This window comes from Metopolophium dirhodum, chromosome 3 (genome assembly GCF_019925205.1).
Source record: "Metopolophium dirhodum isolate CAU chromosome 3, ASM1992520v1, whole genome shotgun sequence".
Taxonomy (NCBI): domain Eukaryota; kingdom Metazoa; phylum Arthropoda; class Insecta; order Hemiptera; family Aphididae; genus Metopolophium; species Metopolophium dirhodum.
In genome coordinates, this window is record NC_083562.1 from 35,983,584 (window position 1) to 36,004,175 (window position 20,592).

Below are 20,592 nucleotides of genomic sequence, written 5' to 3' on the forward strand. Positions count from 1 at the left end.
TATGACCACTAACCAATCGATTGCAATTCATTAATGATCGGTGAATTTGACGTAACTCTTTTTAAATTATTATTGTTATTTTTATCCTAATGAGCCGGGATGCAATTAATAAATCGATGGCGGAGATGCTATATTGTGAATTTGGCATTAGGTCTTGTATAACTGACATCGTTGAGGAGGATTATTGAGTCGCTCTCTAAGAGTTTTTCGATAGTTTTTCCTCAACTATCTGTGTAGTTAGTATACTTGGTTGTAAAGTATTTCTGCTATTAAAGTCACCGAGTGGTAGGAAGGGACAAGGTAGTTGTTGAATGAGGGTTTCAGGGTCTGTAAGATTGAATGAGATCTGCTCTATCCTTGGCGAAGAAATTGCATGCTGATTTTTTTTATTGTCTTTAATTGATGTTATTTTTATTGCAATATTGCTTCCATAGTAGAATATTAAGAGTGATATTCTGATGATGATGATGATGAAGCAAAAATACAAACCCTTCCACTACTGGAACTACCTAACCGAGATTTTACGGTTCTTAAAATATCCTTTGTAATTTTTGATAGTGGGATTATTTTTATTGTTTTTTAGGTTGGTTTATTGTAAGCAAAGGGCTGACGGTTGAAATTATGACACGTTTGTTTATTTATTTGTCCATAACAACCATTAATAAATAAAAATCTCTATCGTAAATTACACATAAAATCAATTAAACAGCGTATTTATTTGACGTAATGTATGAGGACTGTATATTTAGAAGGATTGCATAAGAATTAGCGATTAAGTACAAATTTATAGGATGAAGTTCAAATGATAACTTTTTACTACCTACTTAATTATAATAATTTGTACCTTCGTTGTAAACACGTAGGTTAATAGTTACATCATTATGGTCAATAAGATGGAGATTGTGAAATGCTTAAAATAATACAAACTTTTAGAAAATATACGAGTTATGTAATATATAAGTTATGGCTTTTAACGAAATGATAAGACCCTTAAGGCCTGAAATTCAATGTTACGGAAGTGAATAATACGTAAATAACTTCCCCGTCCTTGTCTACTACGCTGTACACATAAATATAAAAAAAAAGCGGGTAAGTGGATGTTGCTCTGCTGTACAATGGTTATAATTGGGTCACGGTAATGGATGGTATTAAATTTAAATTCAATGATATAATATCATTGAAAAAATCAATACATCCGTCGCTCTGTTCAGAATCTAATATCATATATTTTACTAGCTGTTATTAATATAAGAGTCGATATTAACGTACCATAGAATGGTGTAAAATAATAAGTTCATAGTATAATTAGTTTAAGATTAGTCTAGATATTTTGACATTTTCATCGTGTGTAGAAAATGATAATTTAAGTAGGCAAAAGTAAAATATGTCAAGTTTTTAAGATTAGTATTTTTTGAATTACAAAAAAGTAACGAATATCCAATGTTGTCGAAATTTGAATTCCCAAGACTCATACAAAAATTGTTGTGGTTTAACGCTAGCTTTTTTTTTTAATTCCAGTAATAACAACGCTTTTGAACAACCTTGACACCTTGTATTCTATTTTCAAGCTTTTTGATCAAGATACATTTTTCTAATCGGCGTTTATAACTACTTCATGAGTTCAAGCCTTATGTGCTAAAAATTAAAATTAAAAATATTATTCATTTTAAACAATAAAATAATTTAAAATAAAAAAAATGTCACAATGTATTTTCGATTATTTTTAATTGGGGTGGGTATGAAAAACACATTAAGAACCTTAATTTAAATAATTGTCAAACCTTTTTAGTGACAAAATAAAATTATCATACATAGGTGCGCTGAATTCAGAATTATATTCAAAACTAATATTTCCCGTTGTCTATAGTTGTTTGTTTTTCCTAATTATTTTGAACAACACTTACAATAATTATTTACTTCTGATTCCCTAAAGTCCCAACAAATTTTCTCCTTGTAACTATCCTCAAAATCGATGATTGAAAAATGTTTAATGCTTCCAAATGTGACGTCAGTATACACAAAATATATTAAATAAACTATAAACACACTTCATTGTAAAACCAATACATACTCAGAATCGTATTAATATATCTAAATATTTACGATGTACCTACCTAATTACATAATATTATGTTATTATAATCATTCGGAATATGTGTGGACCAGCGGGGGGAAATATGATATTATTTTGGGCCCTCTGTTGAATTTATCAGACTGTAATTTTTGCAACAAGTAAATTATTATTATAATTGTACTTAAAAATCAGGTTGTACATGCTTGTTCCACACTATTCATAAATCATTTACAATGCCGTTATGATAATAATAATACACTTTTAGTTCATTGTATTTTAGTATAAGATTACCATTCACTGCAGTGGCGTATTTAGGTTTTTGTCATGTGGGGGGGGGGGGGGGGGAGATATGATTTTATACAGTCTGAAAACGTTCACATATTATGTACAGTCTATGGGGGGGGGGGGATTGATCCCCTTGATCCCCCATTCCCTCCCCCTGTAAATACGCCACTGATTCACTGGATGTCTGGATCCATATTCACTAAATCCGAGATTGATATACCTATTCGATCCCGTCTCTATTAGGTTATAACTTACTGTACCGTCTATACTATCCATCGGATAGAACTTCTGAAAACATATTTGAATTCGTCATGAAGGTTTTTTGAAAACGACTTTGTCCCACTGTTTTGTAATTGAACTCTATAACTATTCAAAATTTGATTTTTAAATTTTGAATATGAAGAATATGAAGAATTTTAAAATGTTAATAATATTGATGTAGAAAAATGTATTTAAAAATCTAAGGAAACCGTTTTCAAGTAAATTTAGTGTAAAATTCAAATATGTTTTCAGAAATTAAATATAGGATAGATAATAATATAATTTGAAAAACATTCATATTTTTGACCAAAAAAAAAAATAATTATTAGTACTTTTGAAATGCGTTATTGACGTGCGAGAGGGCTCAACTGTTTAATTTGTACAATGACACAGACACGTATGATCATTTAATATACGCCACATTTATACAACCTATATGCACACACACCGAAAATTGCCTATATTGAACCCCTTCAAAACAGTCAGATCGGATCCCCTTATAGTTAAGGGGTATGAATAGTATTGAAAAAATCAATGAAAATGTACTTTTGTATTTCCAATAATATGGTTTATTGAGCGGTTTGAGAGTAAATACACCTATTATCAATATTGTAGAAGAGAAGTTAATATTTATGTCTGTTTAAAAGTCAATTTTAAATATTTTAATTACTAAACTCAATAATTCAAATTGAAAAAGTATAATATCACAAGTTTTAGAGTTAAATATTGGACTTTGAAAATAAAATATCGAAAATCGACTCCTATACAAGCCTAGATAAACTTCTATCTTCTCTTCAGTTTGTATAATAAGTGTTCATACTGTAATGTCAATCAGTAAGCTATATTATTGGAAATACGAAACTAAGTTTGTATTATAGCATGTAAAATGCTGTGAAACTGACATGTGCGTGCACGTGAGGGTGCGCTCCGCTATTTATTTACTCACAGTCACTCACACTAATGATCACTTACTACGCACACATTTACACGACCCGCATGCACACAAATAGAAAATTGCCTATATTGAACTCCTTAGAAACGGTCAGTATGCAATATTCATACCCCTTAATAAGTGAAATAGCATCGTTTTGATTACTGTGGTCTGTGACATTGCAGAGATATTTTAATATTAATTTTACTCAGGATCCGATATTTTTGAAATATCATTCCTAAATCTGCCCTAATCACTGTTTAGTTAGGTTAGGTTAGGATAGGTTATTATAATTTTTTCAAAAACTATAATTCTTACAAAAAATATATTTTCACTCACAAATCAATAAAAAAATTTTAATTAACATCGATATAATTTAAAATTTAATTTGGGTCAGGTTAAATTTTTTTGCTTGTACCTACAGATTAAATAAATCAAAGTTACATCAAAATTACACTGATTTATTACAACAAGTAATCAATTTTATCGATAAATTAATTTTCAATTTTCATTTGGCACCCACTTTATCCAATTCACTAAACTTCAGCTGTTGAATTTGAGAATTATTCAATGACAAACCAAAGTTACGTTCGATCGTTTGTTTGATGTCAACTCCCATCAAGGAATCCATTCCTAAATCAGCTAAGGTAGATGCAGGCTTAACAGCTAGCGGGTCTTGAATCCCTGAATAATAAAAGAAAATATTAAAAATGCCTTATCATTCAAAAAAGATAAGTATTATTATAGAAATAATATAATACTTAATTCAATTAATTTTGTAATTTTTAATAAATAAACTATTAAGAATTAATAGGTGTTGTAAAATGTTAAAATACTGTTTAGGGGTGGAGGACTAAATAAAAATATATTTGAAAATCTAGTATTCTACTCTTCCGTAAAGACGTAAAATTATTGGATTACTGATTAAGTATTTAAGCAATAAGCATTAAGCAAAAGTCTATGGTACAAATATAAACTAAGTAAATGGATTGAACGCATATATCATTTTTTTTTACATACTTTGTTATTTTTTAGGAGGTTATGTCCACCGCCCTACCCAACCTACCACAAATATGGATGCCCTTAAGAGACTCAACATTATTTTTGAGTAACATGCTTCAAAACTTTTACAAAGGACAATCGATAAATCAAATATAAAGGGCGATAAAAATTAATTTTAGTTATGTAATTGTCAACCTAAACAACTAAAATATACGTATAGTATACTTTTAGTGACAAGAAGGTTAATTTTTATGAAAGTTATCAAAAAACGTTACGGTAACAAAGACGGTTCATCAAAATTTCAAAAAAGTTTGAACATTCTTCATGTAATCAAATTATGAGAGAAAATATTATCGAAAACGTCTGTAGTTTTTAAAATATTCTATTCTTAATAATTCGTAATTCATATTGTACAAATAACTACCCATAATTCCGGAAACGATTTCTGTGAGCGATTGTGATTTTGAATTTTCCGTCAGTTTTCTTTTGGTTGGTATCACATGCGAAGCAACGACGGCTGAACTTTGTGTTAATAACGTATCCAACGCCGCTAGACAAGACGATATTTTTTGGGCCAGAGTTCCATTGATTTCTTTTTCTTCGTTCCCACGAGTTAATAAATAAGCCATTCCGACGTCACCGATACCTCCCCATTGGATAGATTGCTATGAAATAAAATATAGTATAAAAACATTGATTCTATAGCCCCCAATATAGGTACCGATGTCTGTTGTAGAAAATGTATTGGATAAAATGGGACTTGGTGCTTCTTACCGCTGGCAGACCTCGCTTTTGTCTTTGCTCTGAAATTCTTTCCATGATGGAGTTTGCATAACCGTAATTGGTTTGTCCCCTGTTACCCCGGCCACACGAAATGGATGAAAATGTGACGAAATATTCCAAATCCTTGGTAACGCCTTCCGATGCTTCGTCTAAATATTTAGTGGTCAAGACTTTACTGTTGTATACAGTCTGGAAGTTTTCAACTGTTTGGTTTTCAAAGATTCCATCTCTCAAAACCTAATTTGTTAAATAAAAATGTATAAATAGAAAAATTTTAAAATCAATATAAAATGCGTGAAAAATAGTACCCCAGCTAAGTTGAAAATTCCACCAAGTGGTCCTAAACTGAGGGCCAATTCAACAGTATCCTTAGCTCCCGATAATGTAGTGAGGTCAAATGTGCTGATTTCCACTTTGATATTTTGGCTTCTCCAAATATTTACTCTATATTTTTGGTATCCAGTTTGAATTCCACTCCGAGAACAGAGAATAATATTTTTTGCCCCGCGTTCAACAGCCCACTCCGTAAGTTCCATTCCAAATCCACCAAGACCGCCTAATATCAATTTCAATTAAATTTAAAATTTAAATACATATTTTGAACTAGTTTTACCTGATAGTATGTAACTTTTGCTTGGATCAAAGTACACCCGTCGGTATGCTGAAAAGTTTAATCTTTGAGACTCCCCAGTCACTTCAACGACTATCTTCTTTCCAGTCTTATTATTAGTGTATGATCTGCACAAAAACAAAATGTATTTTAATCTTAAATAATTACATGAAATATTATATTAGTTTACCTGAAAGCAGACTCGATATCAGAATATTGGTAAATAGTGAACGGTAGAGGCTTTACGACATCAAGTTTTATTCTTGATTCTATGAATGAATAAATACTGTCAACAGACGAATTATTTAAAATAGGAATATCTTCAAATTTGGCTGACACAACTCCAAATCCATTTTGCGAATCTAAAAATAATATAATTATTAGGTTCTTATAATATTTACTCCTAAATAGATTTTTTCTACTAGAAAAATCATTAAACTTCACGGATTAATGTTAATTATTATTTTTTCAAGTAGTGTTTAACATTACATACTACCTACATATAATATTTAGACACTATATAAATGTTATTAAAAATATGCATTTACTAGTCAATGAAAAGAATATATTTTATTCTTGATATGAAATCTAAGTTTTGAATACGTGAAATTATCTAAAAAGCAATTCTCAAATGTAATTCAAATTATAATTAATAATTTGATTATTTTTTTTTATTAGCTTTTTCACATTATATTTGCTTTGAATAAAAATGTTCTAATACATTTGAATCAATATATAAATAGACACGTCATATAACATACAGCAATACATAGCTAGTGTGTATAAAGTTTTAAGAAATATATGTTAAAATGTACTTGATAAAACTATTATAAATTTTATTTAAAATATGCATTTACTAGTCAAAGAAAAGAATATATTTTATTCATGATATGAAATCTAAGTTTTGAATACGTGAATATATCTAAAAAGCAATTCTCAAATGTAATTCAAACTATAATTAATAATCTGATTAATTTTTTTATTAGCTTTTTCACATTTTATTTGCTTCGAATAATAATATTAAAAATGTTCTAATACATTTGAATCAATATATAAATAGACACATATAACATACAGCGATACATAACTAGTGTGTATAAAGTTTTAAGAAATATATGTTAAAATTTACTTGATAAAACTGAAACATCTGTATTTTCGGTGATGATAATTTTTGCATTATCAGCAAGCAGTTCTGGCAGACGATTGGAACAATATTTGGACAGAATAGCGTAATCAACTCCTTGATTTAGTGTCAACATTGATACCATGTGAATGAATTTTGAATCGAACCTCGTAGTTGAAAACTGACTCACCTTAATTTTATATAAATTTCATATCAGTACCCAGTAATAAATTCCATTCTAATAAATAATTTGACAACTCACTTCTGGGTAGTTGGTTTTAATAACTTCAAGTTGTTCATTCGTTTCAGCTATGACAAACACTTTGCACTTGAGAGATAATGCAATGGAAATAGCCGCATAGTTTACACTATTTTCACTAATAAATACCAACACATTTTTGGATTCCGATAAATTTCCTTTATGTATCAGAGCGTAGGTGGCCTAACACATATTAACAATTTGTTTATTAAACTCAATTAATATGATTTTATTATCCTAGACACCTTACCACATAGTAAGAGTATGGGACAGTGGCGGCTTGTCTCAAAGTCCAACTTTCCGGTACATTCCATAAAAGAGCATTATTCTGATTGACTGTCGTTGATAGAGCCCCAGTTTTAACCAATCCCATTACCCTTTGACCATTTGATTTAATACCGGAAAATTCTACTCCAAAATCAGTTTTCTAAAAAAATATATGTAACATAAAATCGTATAAAAATATGATTGAATAATAAATCATTTACCATTGAAGAAACTGCTGTTAAATCGACATTATTAACACTAGCATATGATATTTTTATAGAATCACTGCTGTCGTAACTGTTGTAATATCTACAAATAACATGCAATCGAAAGTAAATACAAGATGACATAACATCAATGATAAAAACTGTAGTATAATATATCTACTTCGAAGACTGAACCCATTGGAGTGTTGTCAGATCACCCTTGGAAAGTACGAACACTTTAGCATCAGCTGTTTGAACATTTAAAGCAAGTTTTACATCAATTGGTAAATGTCTGTAGGATCCCCAAATCCCATATCTTTCCACGTTAAAGAATAAATCGATTTCAAGCAGTGGGGCAAAATCTTTTAAAGTATATTTTTTACCAGAGTCGGTCAGTATGCACCTAATTAATATATACATTTTATTATATGACAATTATATTTATTATGAAAGACATTTTCTACCTAATGGGGTTTTCTTCACCGCTGAATTCTTCTACTAAACATTTAGACAGACCAAGAACACCGTTGATATTTTTATCACTATAAACTACAACTTTTTTGTTTGTGTTTCCTTTAATATCAGCTAGTTCCTTTTTCAATGATTCAACCCACGAAAACTGTTCATCCTCGATGTTCAAAATTGTGTACTCGTATTTTGGAGAAAGCTGTAAGAGTATATAATATAATAAATTATTTTAAAAACTGTATAATAGTATTAACTTACTTTTTTCAAGAGGAAGTATTTCTTATAATTGTTTTCGATAACAGTCACCATTTGGAGATTAAAGGATTTCAGTGTTGATGAGGCAACGGCATCAATATTTTCAACCAAAAGAACGAATCCTCTGGGAGTTAAAGCCGCAGAAATTTTACCCAATAAAGTAGCATCAAACTGAATATCGTCAGCAACTATCAAATGGTATCCATCAGGCAACGATGCATTTTGGACATTGAAGTCAACAATCTCAATATCTAATGACGATAATTTGCTTTGATCGATATCAACTGGCTTGTTTGAAAGAACTGTATAGTCCACCTAAATCAACGCCAAGGTCAATTCATATGGCTAAAAAACGATCGTGTTATTTTTAAAATTTCTTACATAAAAATTGGCTTCTGCTTCAATTATTTGAACAATTTCGAAAGCCAAAACGCTTTTGTTGTGGACTTCTGCTGCTTTAACATGGTGTACTCCTATGTTTTCCATGAATAAACCAATCAAAGAGTAAAGAACCTCGTACGTAGATAAATCGTTTGACTAATAAAACAAAACACAACACATCTGTTTTTACTGATAATTTTCGAATTAATGAAACACTTACTGTGTACGTGAACGGAATAAATGAGTGACGTTCCAGAGTAGCTGGAAGTTGTGCATTCTTTTTCAAAGGAGCCGGTGTCACTTTCAAATTAGAAATAGTAACTCCACCCGATTGCGTTGTTTTAGCATAACCAAAATGGTTTACTTCAATTTCTAAGCATATTCCGAATAAAATAAGTATTAAATCAATGAATACATTCTACCTTTAGCTTTTATGCATTACCTTTAGTATTCGACGATCCTTTAACTACTTGCTTATGATACAATGGATCAATTATAACTTCTTTAATGTAAGTTGGTAAACGAAGTTCTCTAGTTTTGATGGATATAAGTTCAAATTGTAAGAGTGTATCAATATAAGATACCCAATTTCCGGTCCATGCAACTTTACCTTTGGAACCTAAAATACAACAACATAGTAATATTTTGTTATATACAAATTGTTTGTAAAGCTTACCTTCTCCGTTTGCTTCCACAAAACCTAAAAATTCATCTTTATACTGATATCCACGAAGTCTCAATTCCTTGTAAAAATCATCTGAATTCAAATCCATTTGTTCTGAAATGGTTGTGAGATGTTCCATTTGATTTTCTGCAGAACTTTCGTTAAATAGTTTTATACAACCCGAAACTGTTAAAGACCCTCCTTCCAGGAGCTCGAACTCGCCTGATCCATTAAGTATGTTAATGTTGAACAGGACACTGCCTTAATACAAAAATAGCATATATTTAATTTAAAATAAAATTACCTAAGAGTATTTTATGTACCTTCGATATTAAGAACTGTAGGCCTAAGAAATCTTATATTATGGAAAATGACTGGAACATCTTCAAACCATTTCCCTTGTAATTTGGCAATAGCTTTCCACACTAATGTCTATAATTGAACAATTTGTATACAAATAAATAAAATAAATATAAATACTATTAATTACTAACCAAATTTTGAAACATTTTTTTGAAATCTATTTTTCAATATCTTAATTTTGTACTATAATGGATTTTGCATTGAAGTTATTTAGAAATTGTTAAAGAGACTTCAAATGTTTTAAAAGTTATATTATTAAACCAAAAATCCAGTAAAAACTGTAAGAATTGGTGTTGAATGGTGTTAATTTAAAAAAAAGGATTATGTTTGATTTAAAATTTGTCCTATTTTGTACTATAATAGGTGATTTTTCATATACCAAAAATGATTGTTATTACATAAAAATACTAATAATTAACACTAATAAAAATACAACCTATATATTTCTCATTCTGAACAGTGGGTTTTACAATAATGTGTATTTTTTGTTCTTCATCACTTATTGGAAGAGAAAATAAACTGTGCATGTAACGAGTGCGTGCGGATGAAATGAAACTTCTTTCAGTCATTGAACTGATAAAATATTAGGTTTGTATTAGGATAAAACGACAAAAAATACACAAATCTATTATATTATGGAAAATATTAACTATTGTTATATTTATCAACCTAGCTAAATCAAACATGTCATAATCAAACGATTAACCTGATCTTAACACCATCTTTTTTTGTTTCATTTTAGCATGTTTCATTTAGCTAGGTTAATAAATATAATAATTATTAATATTTTTAATAATTTAATAGATTATCGGGTGTCACAAAAGTCCGCGAAGAGCAACAAAAAGCAACAATAATGTTGTTCCTAAACCAGAGTCGAACCCGCTATACCGTGATTTACTAGCTTCATGAACTATATCAATCCGACGGTGGTCCACCGTCACGCACAATAATTTTTTTTTTTTGTACCCTCTGTCAAGAGTTTCACTTTAAAAATCACTTCAATGTTCAACTTTAGGGAGTTTCCTTGTTGAAAATTGAATCTAGATGATACCTATTGGTTTTTTGGTAGGTGGGGGGAGACTAGAAAAACAAAAACAAAGTCACGTAAGTACAAATATATTTTTGTGTGCTTTCGATAACTTGTGCAAGCGCGTACGAGTGTTATAAAACGTATTTCCCTCGTCCACCAGCTTATTGCGCACACTCACACTAAAATCATTTACAACTAACACAAAGCTCACGGTCAGTGAAGTCGAGATAAGAAATTGCCTACATCTTACCCCTTAAACATTGCCACTATGAATCACTATAGGCAACGTAATCAATAATCGAAATCAAATGCACGTTGTAGATAATCATCCACAAAATAAAAATTAATATAATCAGACCATTCGACGAGGCGTGAGAGTTTTTCATGTAAAGCGTGTTTTGAGCAAAACATCACGCTTATCATGCTTGGTCGGTGGTGCCAAAGACATGCAACGCGAGTGTAGATAGCCCAGTAGTCGACATCTGACTACTACACTCAAACTAATTATTTATAACTAAGTACTAACTCAAAGGCCACAGTCAGAGGGTATGTGATTGCATATTGCCTAAATATTCTCCCTTATAAAATAAGCTCAAGCAGGGTCCATAAGAACACAATAATTTTTTATGAGCGATTGAAGATCAGATAATATTTATCAGCCTCATTAATCATTATCCATTTATTTATCAACATATTTAGTGTTGAAGGTTAGGAACCAGATTGGACTCATTCAATTGAATTAAATATGCGACGCAAATACACAATGAGGTTTATGTTTCGATTTCTATCATATTATTTGAATAAGGTTTTTTATTAGTTAATTTAGCCCCCCCCCCCTCACCAGAAATTTCAATGGATTTCCGCCTATGCTTTGTACACACTGACAAGTCACTAAAGTATTATACTAAAAATGTTTAAATGTTATTTTCATTCAAACACGATCGACTTCAGCCTCCTTATATTCAAAAAAATGGTTTCTAGACGTAAACTATAAAGTTAAACAATAATATTTATATACGTTCATTTTTAGTTTTTAGTGTTTTAGACAAAACACAATATATCTATAAAGACATATTCTGCAGTTTTTGTTGTATGTTTATCATAATGTATCTTAAATAACATTAGAACAACAGGCATTAATAAAATAAGGTAGGTATTCATACTATATATCCTGCAGCTGGATACAGTACACGACCATCAATAGTATGTCCGATTAAATATTTATTTTCATCTGTTTTTATATCAACTTGAACTTGATTATCATCTGACCCAGAACTCTAAAAATAAAAGTTTGCATTTGAATAAAAAACATTGGATTACTCAATAATAAAGGATTAATCAAATACATAAAGAGAAATACATAGATACCTGCCTAAATGCATACACTCAGAAAAAAACGAGTTTTAGTTTTAAGGATTGGGTATCATTATAATTTATTTAAAAGTAACTATAACTATTTAATAAGATGTATTGATCTTTAATTTAACAATGTTTTACTTATATGTATTATTCCTTTTACATTAATAGTAGATAAAATATCATTAATTTAAGTAAAAATGTAATAATTTTTCATTATACTTGGCATAGTATTAATGAAGAACAATATTCATGTTTCAATTAAAGCAATATTCTCATTTTTCTGAATACACATCATAGGCTCAAAATCAATAATCATGCCTATTTTTCATTAAAACTATAGCCATTTTTCCTTTAAAATAGTGCATTTTTTTCTGAGTGATAAGTTCTATAAAAAAAAACATATTTAAACGGTTTTAAATTACTTTTTCGACGAAATTGGGCACTATGTAGTCGTTTGAATGATCCCACTTTAACATTGGAGATATCATTGGAGTTCCTCTAACTACTGGGTACTCAACTTTCCCATACAAATTTTGTAGTTGTGGCTCTGCTCCAGCAATATATAACCTAAAATAAATAGAATTAAATTTTAAGCATAAAAATAATATTATAAAGTTTCAGAATCCAGATAAATAAATGCTTACTTTCCAATTGCTTCCAACAAGAATTTCGCATGATTTGAAACAGTTTTTTTGGTCAAACCGACGTTTGTAACTGTAGGAGAGAGTGACCTTTTCAAAATAGCTTGTAACAAACAATGAGGGGCAATTTCAATCGCTATAGCATTTTCAGGTACATGTTTCATTGCACCATGAAAGTAAACTGGTGAACTTATATTATTTAAATGGTAATCTGATGACGAGCACCGGGCTTCCTGTGTATTCCATTTGTGTTCGGGAAATGTAGTACTTTTCCATCGACTGGATCTTGGTTTGGGATTTACCATTATCTACATAAAAATAAAGTAGGTAAGTATATTAAAATAATTTTCATTTAAATACGGGGAATTATAATCAAGACTTTTTTTGAAGAGTAAAAAAGACTATTAACCTATGTACCTTATCATAATACGGTTTTAACAATGGTATAAGTTCATGTAGGTATGGTGAATGGAAAGCATATCCCATCGAGTCTACGGGCTTAGCGAATATACCTTCTTGTCTTAGAGTTTCGGCAAATTTCAAAGTTACGTCTTTAGGTCCTGAAATAGTAACACTGTCTGCACTATTATGACAAGCAGCGATTATACCAACGGGAAGTCTTTTTTGTATCTCTTCCCACGATAGTCCTACTGCAACCATAGCTCCAGCAGGAACGTCAATTTGTGTTAAAATTTTAGACCTCCAGTACATTGTCATTAATGCTTCTTCCAAAGTGAAACAACCATCTGCATATGCACATGCAAGTTCACCGACTGAATGGCCAATGATACCATCGGGGTTGATACCAAGTGAGCGTAAGATATCAACAAGACCTATCTAAACAAATTCACAATATTTATGTAAAACAATATAAGATTATTATACGTATACAATATGCAGTTAGAAATTAGGTAGCTGAAGTTACCTGGACAATAATAATCGTAATCGTAACATTGACTATACTCTTAAAAGTATTTTCATCGGATTTGTAAAATAAATCATGAACACTAAAGTTGTATGGAATTAAAATTGAATGTGCATTGTCTACAGTTTCTTTAAAAACTTTAAACTTCACTAAATCAGCGACTAAATCCAATGATTGACTTCCCATGCCTGGAAAAATGAAGTAGACTGGCCTTTTATCACCGGAAACATTTCCTTGCTAAAATCATGTTTAAGATTAATTTGTTTATATTTTTTATAATTTTCAGGTTTTGTAATTGACTTAAAACGTACAGCTATTTCAACATTCCGAGGAGTTTCCCCGATAATTGAATACCCAGAAAACTTGTAACCGGGAATCGGAGATTTGTAAATATCATCAATCAAAGATAAAAGATCATCGTTATCCGCATAGCTTTCTACCTAAAAAAGAAATATTATGTTTATTTACTATATTTAGATGTAGTTACTTCAGTTGCAATATAGTATTTTAGGTAATATAATATTTATGTAATATTGTGTGTATATTATTAATTGAACATGCATACAGATAAATTATAGTACGTTCGATAGAATTGTAGACTAAATTATAAATTATCGTATACAACTAACGGTCTCAAATTGTTCAGTCAATGCGTCTCTAGTTCGTCCTGACAAAAATACCAGCCTCGGAATTTCGAGTGTTGGCAATGACGTTGTCTGTACTTTTTTATCGTTAGCTCTTAGAATAACATGAACGTTTGTACCTCCAACGCCAAATGAATTAATAGAAACCAGATTTCCTGGTAATGGTGTCTGCTTATCAACAACCTAATACATAAACGAATTAATATAATCTAATTTTAATTTAACAAAATATGTGACAATACCTTCAATTCTCCACTAACGAGTTTTGGAATATTGTGGTTTAGTGTTTCAAAATTAATATTAGCAGGAATAATTCCTGTTTCCAATGCATAAAGCACCTTGGCGATCGATACTAAACCTGATACTGGCTCTGCGTGGCCCACATTTGATTTAACCGAGCCAACAAGCAAAGGAGTTTCACGGCCAACACAAAACACATCCGAAATGGCGTTTAACTCTTGTTTGTCTCCAACCTATATTAATAAGATAATTTAAAAAATGATCATCAAAATTAATTCGATTGACCTACACCTGTCCCTGTTCCGTGAGCTTCGACATAATGGACATCATTGGGATTTAAATTTGCACGAGCGTAAGTATCTCTAATTAGCCGACTTTGCACTGACTGTGAAGGATATGTGGCACCCTCGATTTTGAACCCATCAGTATTAGTCGACGTTCCTACGATAGTCGCGTATATACGTTTGGCATCTGATGATTTTCTTATGTAAAGAGCAACAATAGCTTCACTTCTTACGTAACCATTGGCTAAATGTATTACATAAATAATAAGGTTTTTTAAAATTCTGAATTATTATAAACGTCAATACATCCTGTCAACTAAACTAACCGCCAATGTCAAAAGGTCTGCTTGTTCCAGTAGGACTAAGCATATTATACCGATGGTACATGACTGAAACAGCTGGTTTTAAGAGCAAATTAGTTCCTGCAACAATAGCTGCATCGCATTGGCCCGTCTGTATCGCAGTTATGGCTTCGTGTAGACAAAATAACGCACTCGAACATGCGGTATCAATGGCAGCACTCGGACCTGTTTAAAATTATTTGAAACTTTGTAACCAACAAATTCTTTTAAACTGAAAATGTTAATAATTACCATTAAAATTGAACTGGAATGAAAGTCTGTTAGCCAGCATAGATCTAATTGCACCGATAGTTTCATATCCAGACATTTTTTCTGGTGTACGTTCAAAATAATCCGACGATTCGGTGGTCATCATACCAACGTACACTCCTGTTCTTGTTCCACGTATATCCTGTGGGTTAACTCCTATGAATGTTAAATGATAATATGTCATAAATAAAAATTAAATGCCAACTAAAAAATATATTTTCTATAATTGTTCTCGTACCTGCATCGACTATTGCTTCGTGTGTAACCTCGAGTAAAATCCTTAGTTGTACATCCATGGCATTAGCCAGTTTTGAATGAATTCCAAAAAACTCTGCGTCAAACTTGCTTATTTCATTTAATTTTCCTGTTCTCGGTGGAACTCCATACATGCCTAAATGATAAAACGTATTCAATATACATTGAAATCATTTGAATCTTAAACTCGACAATAAATCATTTTCTTTTTTAGACTAAATTGTGTAAACAATACTACAGACCAGAAATTGAATTTACCTGGGGACCATCTTCTTTTATCGACAGTCAATAAATCAGCGTTATTGTACAATTTTTGCTTAAATTCTTCCGTAGAGTTACATTCTGGGAATCGCCCAGAAATTCCCGATATAACTACTTCGTTTTCTTCCGACATGCCTGTAAATTAATAAATTGTTACAACGATGGTGGCTTATATACGATGTTACACACAATAACAATTACCTAATCATATTTTGTTTCAACCTTAGTAATTTGCGTGTAATAATAATTATAAATAATACTAAATAAATACTGATAAGTAAAGTTTAAAGCTATTGAAAACTCACCGATGTATTTCAATTAAGCGATAGCTGTTAATAATTCAAAATATATCCAATTATTTTATTTTGATAATTTTTTATTAATTTATCCCATGATTAATTTAATATCATTAGGTATAATAATATAATTATCTATTACAAACAGGTTAAATAAAGAAACTAAATTTTCATATCTAGCTAATTCAAATTACTTTTATTAAACGTGTGAAAACGCAGAATTCGACAGATTGAGGAAAAAAATTATCAAACCAAAAATAAACCATCACAAATCTAATCATTAACTAATATTTTTTTGTCATCTTCAAATTCTAAAAATATTTTACATCGTAATCTATTAATTAACTATTTCAATCTAATAAATTGAGTATAAAAAAAAATATCTATCTCTTATACTCCTATCAAACATTTTATTATTTGATAGAACTACCAATTTATGACACAATAAATATATAATTATTTTATTTCATTACAACATGAAAAGTTATTAAAGTTGTTATAATATTACTTTTGGAATAATATTACTGCAGTTTAAAATGACAGAACACAGCTGTAACCTGCAGGTTTATTGCTTTTGATCATTTTCTTACCTTTAATAATTTATTATGACTATCTAATCGTTACATTCCAGACTCCAGTGCTAACGTAGTTTACGTAGTTCAAAAAGTTGTGTATTTACAAATCGTAGATATAATTTTTCTTCGTCACCGGGGAGTTAAACATTTAATTCTATAAATAGAATAATGGTAAAACAATCTAGATAATGGATTTCGCTTAATTCGCACTCCCAATTTAATAAAATATTGAATAAAAAAAGTGATGTGAAATTCAATAAATGAATCATTTACTACAAAGGTCAATTTGTGTTAAAATAGGAACTTGTACATTTCAAAGGTCGTATTTCCAATGTCATTTAATGTACTGATTTTATAATATAAACCATAATATTGTAAAATATAATATACAACTAGGTAATGCACATGTTTAAACATTTATTTAGAGTATCAAATATGCACTAAGATTAAAAAATAAAAATTATTCAAATTTTAAATCATGAAATTATAAGATGCGACTATATTTCAGAAAACCCCTGGCTATTAAAGGGTCAAAAAATAAATAATAATTATAGTCTGTTTAACAATGTTTTGTGTATTATATATTTATATGATATGAATCAAATTCAAAATTAATTTGCAACTTAAAAATCTTGCTATCACCTGTAAGTATCGAAATATTAATATCTAACTGTTTTAAATGTTGTATTATTCCTAGAAATACTAAGAAAGCTCATGCATTTTTAGCTAAAAAAAAATTTTAAATGTCCATGATTTTGACGAATTGCATATAAAATTTAACTGTAAATAAAAAAATCGGGGAAGTCGGTATCGGTCTGTTGTATATTAGGCGTCTGGAGAAGTCACTGTGATGGATTTGTTAAATTTGAATTCAATGATATGAAATCATTTATCGTATACGAAAAACGATTCTGAGCGAAGACGGTCTGTCGTCGGCCTATAATATTACTAAATATATTTTATAATATTATTGTGATTAAAATAATTTATTTAACTATTAGGCTTTAGTAACTAAAGTAGGTTAAATTCATTTTTGGCGAAAAAAATGCATTTGTGTGTATAAAATATAATAATACATTTTAAAAGTTTCAAGTTTCAAAATTACCCTTAAATTATAAAAAAAACTGAAATTGTTACCTATTCTTAATTTCTAAATGTCTAATGTCGTCCAAATTTGAACTTAAAATGTCTATAAAAAAAAACTGTGATGGTATGAACTACTTACGTGGAACCTTGTTTTAATTTTTCAATTCTTAGCTATATAAATTGAACATTTTATAAAGTTTTAACTACAAAATTATTTGCAAATTTTTAAAATAAACTTAAAAGTTTAAGTGCTTATATAAATTTAATTTTACTTTCGGTAGACACTTATTTTTGCTAAAGGTAGACAGACTTATATGAGGAATCTTGTAAAATTCAGTCAAAATGTCATGTTTACAGTAATTTTTTTAGAGTTACACTATAACCCCAAAACTGATTAGGCCAAAAAGCAATGTTGCTTAAAAATTCCTGTTTTATCTTAACTTGTTTTTTCAGGCTCTTTTGAAAACAACTGAGAATTTTCAATGTTGACAACTACATTCACTTTCCCACCAGATAAGATACTGAAGTTGAAAATCAAAGCATTATATCGACTATATATCAAGTTACATAATATACAAAAAAACACACACACACACATCGTTGTAAAATCAATACATTCATCGCTCCGCTCAGAATCTAAAATTGGGACTATATAATATACTTGATATTTTTAAATTATTATACAACTTATGATGAACCTTGCATTACATTTTCAATCTTTTTGACCAAGCATATTCATTTTTACTAGCTTATAAAAAAAAAAAAATTCTAAAATTTCATTACGTATATAAAATTATAATTATTATTAATATTAAAATCTTTCAAGTTTCTATGACTAATGTAATATGAATAACAAAATAACAAAAATAATTTTCAGATTAATACAAATATTTAATTTTGTCAAAATGTTGATTTCTATATTGTTCTTAAAAAATATAATATATAACTTTACAATTAACTTTTAGATTTTGAGCAGGGGCGTTGAATGTATTAATTTTACAATGATGTGTGTTTATTTATTTATTTTTGTGTCTGAAAACACTTTTTATCGCAGTAAAAATGCTTCAATTTCCTACTTTATTAAGGTGATTTATAGTACCAAATTAGATCTAGTTTGTACTTTGGTAGGTCAAAAGTAAAAAAATATGAACATTTGTTAAAATTATAATACTTAATGTTCTTAAAATAATTATTTGGTAACCTCGGTTAGGTTAGGTCTTCACTTAAAATCGTTTTTTATCGTAAAAAATAATTTATCATTGAATTAAAATTTAACACATCCATTACACTCAATTGCCCTTCTCTACAGCAGAGCCAACCTTTTTTTCCAATTAAAAAAAAGCTTATAAGAAATCTTTGAGTTTAATGTTCAAGCCTAAGGTATTCCGTATAAAATAATTAATAAATATTCATGAACATTTAACTACAAAAATAAAATGCATTTTTACTTAGTCATGATATAATTTAAGGTCACTTAGATTATTGATGAAATCAAAAACTTTGAAAAATAAATAACCTGGGAACTCACTCTGCTAAATAGTAGGTTTAGAGTGTACCTATTTCTAATGAGTAGGTCACTATAATTATACATGTGTTACATTTGTATTCAATAAATCAATTTGGGTACCTAAATCGACCTGCCACGACTAGTTTCCGAAACATCCCCTTTGTATATCCTGCACTGGGTTTTTCAGCATAAATTCGTACTTCCTAAGGATATGTTATATTCTATTTATATCATGATAAGTATTTTCTTAAATTGGTTGATTGATCTAATATTTGAACGAAAATATTGCATAATATAGCGTATAAGTCTAAACTTACTAGGTTCATGGTATACTGGTATCATAAGCTAAAAAATATTCTAAATATTTCATTGTGTAGTATGAAATATGCAGCATGTATACGTATTATATTTCGTTTCATGTCCCTATAAGAATAATATTCTTTGAATAACAACATGATAACTAAAATCGTACAATTACGTTTGAATATTCTATTTGGTCAAAATTTGAATGATCAACACGGGAACAATTATTAAAATATTGTGATCATTTTTAATTTTTTATATTTTTTAATTGCTGCAAGAAAAATGTACCTACGAGGAACCTCGTAATACAGTTTTAACGAAAAATAAAAATTTCACCACCATAAGTTATAAAAAAAACTAAACAATTTTAAATGTTTGCATAGCTCAAAAAAGATAAATATCTTGAAAACTATGATAATAATTATTGAATTATGTCAATAAAATACTAATAAAAATATTTAGTCAACATTTCAATTATATACGTTATTTATAATTCCATTCAGAAATATTTAAAATTATACAAACCTTTATTTGTTGTCCAAAAATGTGTAGTGAAATAAATAGCCACGGAAAATGAAAAGCCGCTTGAAATTAACTTGGTAGTGAAATATTATCTGACTTGACGTCGGGATGATGATTGAAC

At 29.4% G+C, this 20,592-nt stretch overlaps 1 protein-coding gene across 1 annotated transcript; it reads right to left on the reverse strand.

Annotated features, from left to right (window-relative positions):
• Window positions 1-3,893: 3,893 nt before the first annotated feature.
• On the reverse strand, window positions 3,894-20,592 carry LOC132941707 (fatty acid synthase-like). The gene is made up of 32 exons (XM_061009856.1): window positions 20,475-20,592; window positions 16,180-16,317; window positions 15,905-16,057; window positions 15,649-15,822; window positions 15,382-15,582; window positions 15,061-15,299; window positions 14,774-15,004; window positions 14,517-14,714; window positions 14,199-14,327; window positions 13,888-14,124; window positions 13,380-13,799; window positions 12,966-13,270; window positions 12,744-12,888; window positions 12,126-12,239; window positions 9,893-10,001; window positions 9,582-9,830; window positions 9,348-9,524; window positions 9,126-9,277; window positions 8,906-9,061; window positions 8,528-8,839; window positions 8,266-8,468; window positions 7,983-8,204; window positions 7,817-7,904; window positions 7,579-7,755; window positions 7,332-7,511; window positions 7,076-7,259; window positions 6,137-6,308; window positions 5,950-6,074; window positions 5,645-5,892; window positions 5,328-5,573; window positions 4,978-5,218; window positions 3,894-4,235 (listed from the first exon to the last, which is right to left on the reverse strand). Exons 2-32 carry the CDS (start codon window positions 16,313-16,315, stop codon window positions 4,060-4,062), a joined length of 6,099 nt encoding a protein of 2,032 aa, XP_060865839.1. The 5' UTR covers window positions 16,316-16,317; window positions 20,475-20,592; the 3' UTR covers window positions 3,894-4,059.

Bases quoted from the DNA above. Each gene is read 5' to 3' on its own strand.
- LOC132941707 (XM_061009856.1), bottom strand. From the start codon at position 16,315: ATGTCGGAAGAAAACGAAGTAGTTATATCGGGAATTTCTGGGCGATTC. The intron at 8,840-8,905 runs GTAAGAAATTTT...GCGTTGATTTAG, and splicing joins AAGCAGAAGCCAATTTTTAT to GTGGACTATACAGTTCTTTC. The intron at 7,905-7,982 runs GTAGATATATTA...TGTTATTTGTAG, and splicing joins CAATGGGTTCAGTCTTCGAA to ATATTACAACAGTTACGACA.